Source organism: Populus alba, chromosome 14 (assembly GCF_005239225.2).
Source record: "Populus alba chromosome 14, ASM523922v2, whole genome shotgun sequence".
Classification (NCBI taxonomy): Eukaryota; Viridiplantae; Streptophyta; class Magnoliopsida; order Malpighiales; family Salicaceae; genus Populus; species Populus alba.
In genome coordinates, this window is record NC_133297.1 from 5,412,310 (window position 1) to 5,421,668 (window position 9,359).

A 9,359-nucleotide genomic window follows, 5' to 3' on the forward strand; every position below is an offset into this window, starting at 1 on the left:
AAATCTTGATATTTCTATATATAATCATCTATTACTTATATCAAATATATATAAAATATTGATGACAACATATATTAATTAATTACATAAACTAAAAAAATTTATAATTATTGGTTTTACTTAAAATTATTCAATATATGTTAATAGTACTATTAATTCATTATCAATTATCTACATAAATTTAAATTTCTATACATTTACAGAAAATTTAAACTCAACAATAAAATCAATAAAATATAAAATAAATCAGTTAAATAAACCATTTTTTATTTCATTACAAAACACCTAAGTCATAAATCCAAAATAAATTTCATCAATTTATAAACAAATACAACTTTACAAAATCTTAAACAAATCCTAACATGTACAAATTATACATTCATACAGCAAATTTCTATGGAAAAGTGTTATAAAACAAGTAAACACTCAAACAAAATACATATACTACAAAAATATAAAAAAAAAATTAAAATTTTAAATTTGAGTTCAAATAAAAAAAAAATAGATAGTTTTGCTTATTTAAAGTGGAGAATCCTCAATAAAATTTGAATCAAGACATAAATATTGACAAACTAAGAGTTGGGGTGACTGAATTTATAGTGAAAGTTTGATATGTAATAAAATTTAGGGAAGGGTGTGTTGTTTATTGCATAAAAAAATAAAAGAAGAAGAAGAAATAGGAAAGGGAGAGAGAAGAGTCACTTGTCAAGTGATAATTAAATATTACAGATAAATTTAACTGACGGATTTAAATTTATTGGTAATTCTATTTGTAAAAATAATATGTCATCATATTTTTTAAATTTTTTTTAATGTAATTTTTTTCGGTATATACTGAATGAATATTTCCTCAATATTTACCAATGGATATAACAAAAAAAATATTCAATTAGTAAAATTTACCACAATTTATCAATAAAAAAATTTCATTAATGTTTTTATTTGCAGTAGTGTAATAAACCAACAAAAAAAGGTGTTAGAGTTGTGAATTAATCTGTCTGCCTTTTCAATCCAACATCATAAACCAAATTAGGGTTTGGGGTAAGTGTGGTATCAGCAGAGATATTCTGATTAGAGTCCCTTAAGGAGTTAGAAGTAGGAGTAGACACCATTGTTAGGACAGAAAAGGTTGAAAGAGGGACGGATTGACAAAGAGCAATAGAATCTAGATCACTTGATAAATTAGTATTTACTATTTACCTTTTTTTTTAATTAAAAAAATGAATACAAGACCTTTTAAATATAAAAAAAATTCTCTTATTAGTTATTACCAGTTGAGCTAAATGTTCGTTAGTTATTTACTATTTACCTCCTAGTAATTAGCACTGCAATGAATTTATTTTTTGAATAACCAGGTGGCTTGTAATTATTTACTAACCCTTTCCATTTACAATCATGACAAATTAATATTTATTATTTACCTTCTAGAAATTAGGAATGCAAAGGTGTCAACCCTCCTAATTAAAATCCACTTCAAACTTGTACGTGTCAGATCTTCATATGTCCATATCAATTTTTTATTGCTTCTATTTTATTATACTATTAAAATTTAGATTAAGATAGGATTATAATTGAAATTCTATTAATATGGTGGAGTAAAATGCTCCTGAAGCTAGTGCACAACACAATAAATGAAATTAGGTCTTTAAATTTAAAACTTAGCAATAAAAATAATATTATGAAAACTGAGATTTTATGTAGTGACATAAAAGAATATACCATATTGTTAAACATTTAAAAATGAAAATTAAATTTCATTTTTAGTTAAATCAGCGGGGTATTTCCGCAATTGTCAAAAAAAGACGAACTTTTTTTACTCGCCCTCGAAATTTCAAGGATACCAACGTCAACGAAGCAGAGAGGGAAAGAAAGGAGTAGTAACAGCTAGCAGGCTACACTTCCCTCGCTTTACTTGCTTCTGGTTTTCATTCAGAGCTTGCTTCTGGTAAATTACTTTCCAAGCACCATAGTTTTCTTCTAGTCACCCGCTACTTGTCATGCTTCTCTGATCTTTCTGTTCTTTTCCCTATCTTTCTTGCACACACCAAGTGTTTGTCGTTATTCCTACGTGAATGGTGAAGCGCTTTTAACCACTGTAATCTATTTCTTGAATCAATACTGGTAATTGGGTTTTGTATATAATGAATTTTTCAAGATATTTCATAATGGGAATGGGGTTTCAGTTTGATGTTTATGTTGTAATATCACTAGAAGCATAACCTCTTGAAGTATACGTGTTCCTTTGTGGTTTTGTTTTCTTTAAGTGGAATATGTAATCTTTTTCATCATGGGGTTGCTGGAAATGTTTTAGTTCTTGCATCCATGTCACTTGTTTGCGGGGCTTCCGTTGCTGTTCCACTTTCTTTTTGTTTTTGTTTTAATATTCCTTTAGTGTGCTATGGTTTCATTTTGCTTACTTTTGTCTGTGCTTGAAAAGATTTAGAAATTTCAGATGGTGAAGCTCTTGAAATTTTGAAGGTAGCATCATCACCTGGTAGTCTGATGGATGGATTGGATGGAAGCAATGCTATTCTACAACAAGAACAACAACAACAAAGCCTCAATCCCAAAGACTGGATTGTAGCTGGTAGTTTATTTTGATTTTAGTCTTGTGTCGTGTCCAACTTCTCCTAGGCTTTGTTGTTAGTCCTAGTACAGCCAAACAAGATTTGTAATGCTGGGACAACGATTAGCTGGTGATACACTCGGCTACAAAACGATTCTGCCAATTGATACTTTTGTATGCTAGACACTAGACTAGACACTTTGCAATTCATCTCGCAAATGTGACCATGTGACTTTTCATGCACTACAGAAATGGTTTGCGGTTGAAAGTTGCTTACCTTTGCTAAAGGCACATAACTGCTCCTTTTAAATTTAATTATAAACTTCTATTTTGATATTTGGTTACTTAGAACTTAATGGAATGAAATGATCACAGTTTTCTCTCTCTGTCGTGTTATGTTATGTTATAGTTTAACATATAAACTGTGACCCCTGAACGATATGTGTAAAATGTATCAGCTTCAGTTCAGTAAGTGCAGGATAATGGTTATTGGATCCCCTCTGCCTGTTTTTGTATTTTCTACATGATTTAATTGAATGCAATCAGCTCACCACTTGCATCTTTTTGTGACTACAGATCCACAAAATGCCTGGGATCTGCTTCATGAAGAGAGGTCTTTGATGACACGCCTTACCACTTCTTGTGCGGATTTGGATGACATCCTAGGTGGAGGAATAAGTTGCAAACAAGTTACAGAAATCGGTCTGTCATCATTTCCTCTTTTCTAAGTTAATGAAGCTATTAGTTTGTGGATTTATAAATTCTTTGAGCAATAATTGTTCCTGGGTTTCTTGTTATCAGGGTTTTTTTTTTCTAATTATTTGTTGTTTCCTATTCATTATAGGTGGAGTACCAGGCATTGGTAAAACACAGCTGGGGTATGCGATTTTATCTTTTTGTTCTGTATTCTTTTTCATCTGCATATGGTCACTGCACCTTTGTTGGAGAAGCGTAGTTTATGTTTGAATTCACAGGATCCAACTTGCTGTCAATGTTCAAATGCCATCTTATTGTGGTGGCCTAGGAGGAAAGGCAATTTATATAGGTAGTTAATGATGCTTGTTGTATGTTTTATTGCTTTCGGAGCAGACCTTTTCTTATCTTTATGCCATTAATTTGTTGAAATTATGCCATGCTTAGATACAGAAGGTAGTTTTATGGGAGAGCGTGCTCAAGAAATTGCTGAAGCATGCGTAGAGGACATTTCAGAATATAAAAGGTTCTTACACAAGGATTTGCAAGCCTGCCAAGGTGAGATCCATGGCAAGGATGTCCTACAAAACATATACTTTTTCCGCATCTGCAGTTATACAGAGCAAATTGCCCTGATAAATTACTTGGAAGAGTTCATTTCAGATCACAAAGATGTAAGTGATTTAGTTAGATACAAGAAGTGTCTCAATTTGTTCTTGTCTGATTGTCTTTTTCCATGTGATGCTGTAGTATGCTTCTGAACAGTTTTCCATCGCTATGTGTACTCCTACTTATAATTGCTAATAGAGACACTTCTCTTTGGTTTAATATTTGACAACTAAATTTCCAATTCTCTTACTGCTTATCCTTGCATGAACTAAAAGGCTATAGGGCCAACTTATCATTAGTGCATTACAATTGTTACCCCTTGATTGATTATCCAATTTTTTACCAGGTTAAGATTGTTATCATTGATAGTGTTGCTTTCCACTTCCGTCAAGGTTTTGAAGACCTGGCCCTCAGGACCCGAATACTTGGTGAAATGGCATTAAAGCTTGTGAAGCTTGCAAAAATGTGCAGTTTAGCGGTAACAAATATATGTTCATTATATTGCAGATTTCTTTCTGTCCCCTCGTCCCCTTTCAGAATCTCAGATATGATGTGCAAACACCAGTTGACAGAGTTGAGAAAAGTTTTTGGAACTGTGTTGATATCAGTATATTTTGAGCATGCTTACCACTTATCTCATCAGTATGATGTTGCATGTTTCCTTAATGATGCCATGTATGCAGCTGTCATGCGACAGGATTTTGTCTTAAATTTGGCTTGTTCTTTATTATCCTTTTGTCACTGACTCGGGACATTTTTTGCTCTTCAAGGTGGTTTTATTGAATCAAGTGACAACTAGGTACATGGAAGGTTCCTTTCAATTATCATTTTCATTGGGTAAGCTTAATCTCTAGTGGCTCCCAACTTACTAAAATTTGTTCTTCGCGTGGTTGCTGAAGTTATTGGCATGTCGCTTTTTGTTTTTCTATTGCTTTTCTAGTCCATTTCCCGTGTCACATGGATCTCTTAACTGTGTTGTTTCATGATGCTGTGTAGGTGATAGCTGGTCACGTTGGTGCACTAATCGGATCATTTTGTACTGGAACAGAAATGAACGATATGCATACATTGACAAGTCACCTTACCTTAGACCAGCAGCAGCACCTTATTCTGTGACTGCTAGAGGGATCCGAAATTCTGCTCCACACTGTAAACGTAGCAAGCTGGTTTAAAAATTTTCACAAGGACATTGTACAGGCTGCAGTTTCATTTTCTTTGTCAATCATTTTTTTTTTTAAGGAAATGAACCAGAGGTTGCATAGTTCTATCTATTAAATTGTAAATGAAACTGAGTTTAGAAGTAGAATTCAGACGTGTTGAATTATTGTAATCTTGATTCCCTTGTTTGTTTTCATTCCAGCATCATATCATGAAACAAAATCGGTTCTCATCAACTCAAGTCTAGTTTTGATCGCTGTTTGGACTCATTTCCTGAACTCCGGTTTTGATCACTGTTTGGACTCATTTCCTAACTCCTTGGAGTTGCAGTTTAGAGATTATTTTTTAAAATATTTTTTATTTAAAAATATATTAAAATAATATTTTTTATATCAATATATTAAAAAAATTAAAAACATAAATATTTAAAATTAATGAAAACACAAAAAAAAAAACTAGAAATTAGCAAAACACCATGCTTTTAATATTACTGTTTTCTACAGATAAGATTTTTTTCAGATTAACATTACTTGTGTCTGTTATCAATTGAGATTTTTCAATTCCTTAATGTCAACATTTTTAATTTGATTTTCACAAATGGTACCGACATGAACATCGACAAGCGGGTGGGATAGCTCATGTTGAAGACTTTTACTGGTATTTTGATGTGATCGAACCAGCAGAATGATTGACACTGTGGGCAGATTAATCTAGCGGGCTCCTTTTGTAATTCCTTGCTAATATAAATTGCTCACCAAATTAAAGATTCTGTGGCTGCTAACATTTGATAGGGTATACTTCTCAGTATGTTAAGTTTCAAAATGTTTTTTTTTAATATATTAAAATAATTTTTTTATTTTTTAAAATTTATTTTTAATATTAATACAACAAAATAATTTAAAAATATTAATTTTAAATAAAAAATTAAATTTAAACAAACTAGTTTTGACCGCATTACATGCCTTTATAATCCTCTACACTCTAGTTGTAGCTATGTTAAATGTTCTTTCTTATTTGTTTTTATATTTTAAAAGTATTTTTTTATATTTTAGATTGATATTTTTTAGATTTTTAAATTTTTTTAATGCGATAATATTAAAAATAATTTTTATAAAATAAAAAATAATATTATTTTAATATATTTTAAAACAAAAAATTATTTTTAAAAACAACAATAATTACACACTCTCAAGCAACAGAAAGCTTATTGTCAAGTATAGATGCATTTATCATTTTGAAAGTTTTGAAAGTTAAGTTGAACTCCAGATGTTGGCACCTAAAAATAAGAGGAATATAATAGATGATGTGGTTGGTGAGCATGTGAGTAGGAAGTATAGTAAATTATCACAACCATTAACCAATGAGATTGCACCACATTGGTGAGCATACGAATCTGCTTAAATAGTAATTAAATTGGAGGCAAATCATGACGGGCTGGCTTATGTTGAATGACAGGATTCTCAAACCTAATTTTGAACAAAATCTCAACGTAAAGCAATTTACTTGCTATCATCCACCGGACATTTTATTGCCAACAACCCACTGCCTTTTTGTTTTTGGTACACCTACCCCAGCCATGGCCATTGTGGGATTTATTTTATTTTTTTCTTCATTTTAATAGTATGGGAAAAGTTGTACACTCAATCATGTCACGCTAAATGACACTTTATTCGAATCTTTATAGTTTATGTTCGTCAAAATAATATAAAAATTTTAAAATTAAATAAAAAATCTAGTTTAATCGAAACACCAAACAGGCTATTAGCGTTTTGCATGACTTTGACTTATACTTCCAGCTGGTTTTTTTTTTCATGACTTTGACTCTTGAAAGTGAGAATTTAGAAGAGTTTATTTTCTTGAATATATTATTCGCAATATTCTTATGATTACTTTAAAATTAGCTAATTTTACTTGAAAATACTTTACTTGTAAGAATAAATACATGTATATATATATATATATATTTTGTTATATGCCAAGCTTGTTATTTTATTTAAAATTAATAATTTTAAAAGACATTAACATCGATGATATGTTGATGTAATCAATATTGTAGGCTTTTATAATTTTATTGTTCTTGTTTTATATTTGGGCATGGACGTCTAGATTATGATTTTTATTCTATTAATGATCAGTCTATTTTTTTTTATCAACTTTAATTATTAAGATTAAATTTCTTTTTTATTGTGTGTTAAACAAGCTATTTACACCTTCAATGGTATGTTTATATAAATTTAAATCCACTGACGGCACGATAAACGAATCTTGTATGCTACCAGCAACCATCCTCTAAAAGTCAAGTGGTCTTCTCAATTCCCCGCGAGGTACTTGGAAAAGGGCAGATGGGACATGATTTCGACCCCAGATGGTACCATTTCTTTTTTATAACCAATTCATTTTAATTGCCATGGAAATTATTTAATCTAACCACTAGAATTATACGGCAAATCATATTGAGTTACTCTCACCTAACTTCTCGATTTTATAGTTAATATTAAATTAATTAAAAAGTCACGAGTTTATATTTTACTATTAATAGTATAAAATAGCTTAGGCAGATATTTAGTTGCTCTAAGGTGGCTTCTTAGAGTAATATCTCATGAATCAAGCTATCGTCCAGCCACCATGAATTTAGTTTGTTGGAAGCAGCAAGCAGAGTCCGCGAGTGGGATAAAATCCAGATGCTCAGATGCTCTTTGGCCTTTTGGTTTGGCTTTTGGTTATTATAAATAGACCACCAATGAGAATATGATATGGTAGTTTTTTATTTGAAAAGATAAAAATTATTGGATAAAATAACAACGCCGCCGCCGCCATCCTCCTCCTCTAGGCTTACCTAGCTCCGCTCATTCTTTTGTTTGGATCGCAGTGTTTGAAACCCACCAAATTAAGATTAATTTTAAAATAAACTATGAAAAGTAACTTTCAACCATAATTTAAATAAACATTTCAAAACAAAGAAAAATAAGTATAAAAATGTTTTGTAGAAAACAAATCAAAAGAATTTTTTTATAAAAAAGATATGGATTAAATTGGAGAATTTTAAATTTCGAGTAGGACAAGATTTTTACTTTTGAGTAAAATAAAATGTTAATACAGTTATTTTACTAAATTATATTCAAATTAAATTCTTTCTAGCCATGTATATTAATGAATTTTAAATTAAAAATAAATCAACTTGTATAAATAATCTCAAATAAAACCTAAATTTTAACACAACATAGATAATTTACAGAGCAAGATAATTTACATAGAAGCTTGCTAGTGCTAGTTACACAATGCCGAGAGACAAATAAAAAATAAAAAAATTCTGTTCGGAGAAACCAAAGTCATGTATAAAAAACAAGCATCAGTACATACACGTGGTGAGTTTATTCTGATACAAAAATCCAACCTTTTTTTTTTTTTTTACCGAGTCATTCAGAAGAGGAGCATAAAAATGCATATCCAGCAACATCCCATTTTTCATCCATGCATATTATGAATTTCTATATTTCTAATATAAAAAGCCGATCAGTGAAATTCAAAATTTAACATGTAAAGTCATGATAAATAATTTTTTTTCATTAATATTTAAGTTTTGAAATTGATGACGTGCTTTTTAAAAAAAAAATTGCATTCTTTTAGCTGAATTGAAAAAACCGCAACTATATATATATATATATATATAAAACAATTAAAAATCAATAGTTTTTGCCTTTCCTTGAATATTTTTATTTTTATTCAAGAAAAAACGAAAGGCAGAGCATTTTCCAAACTCCAACCCATAGTCAAAGGCAAAGATTCTATCTCTTCCTCCATTTCTATAAATCCAACGGTCAAGAAAAAAAAAGAAAATGAAAGGCAGATAATTTTCCCATTCCCTACCCACACTCACCGGTCTAGATTACACCCTCCTCCAAATCTAACGTTAAAAGATCAACCAAACCAGTTGTCTCTCTGTACATGCGAGAAGTCCAATGATAAATGTAAGTAAATTATTTTATTAGTCCTTTTAATTTGTATCTAATTATAAATCAATCCTTTAGTTCTTAAAACATATAGCCTAGTCATTAACTCTTGTTGACCGCTTGTCTTATAGATATAAATCTGGGTTTCTTCCTCTCTTTTTTCAAAATGCAACTGTGTTTTTTTATAATTCTAAATTCTTATAGAAAAAACCAATTCGTGGAGTTATGTAGAAAATTAAGATGATTTAATAAGAAAAAGGCCAACATGATTAAATTATGTGTTTTCAAACACCAAGTATTAAGTTATAGTTTTTCTAAACATGAAGGACTAAACGACTAATTTATTATAAATTAAGGTTGTTGTCTTGCCCCTTGCCTATCTG

The 9,359-nt window shown here is 30.3% G+C and overlaps 1 protein-coding gene across 5 annotated transcripts; it reads left to right on the forward strand.

Annotated features, from left to right (window-relative positions):
- Positions 1 to 1,787: 1,787 nt before the first annotated feature.
- LOC118041318 (DNA repair protein RAD51 homolog 3) lies at positions 1,788 to 5,267 on the forward strand. Of its 5 annotated transcripts, XM_035048598.2 has the most exons (9): positions 1,788 to 1,945; positions 2,438 to 2,587; positions 3,143 to 3,268; positions 3,411 to 3,444; positions 3,541 to 3,611; positions 3,707 to 3,933; positions 4,215 to 4,346; positions 4,639 to 4,705; positions 4,865 to 5,267. In XM_035048598.2, the coding sequence occupies exons 2-9, from the start codon at positions 2,503 to 2,505 to the stop codon at positions 5,038 to 5,040; spliced, it is 918 nt and encodes a 305-aa protein (XP_034904489.1). In that variant the 5' UTR covers positions 1,788 to 1,945; positions 2,438 to 2,502; the 3' UTR covers positions 5,041 to 5,267. The 5 variants fall into 5 exon arrangements, 1 of the variants encoding a protein (XP_034904489.1); XR_004686295.2 differs by having other exon boundaries at positions 4,215 to 4,705; positions 4,865 to 4,948; XR_004686297.2 differs by having other exon boundaries at positions 3,713 to 3,933; positions 4,215 to 4,705; positions 4,865 to 4,948.
- The last annotated feature ends 4,092 nt before the right edge of the window (positions 5,268 to 9,359 follow it).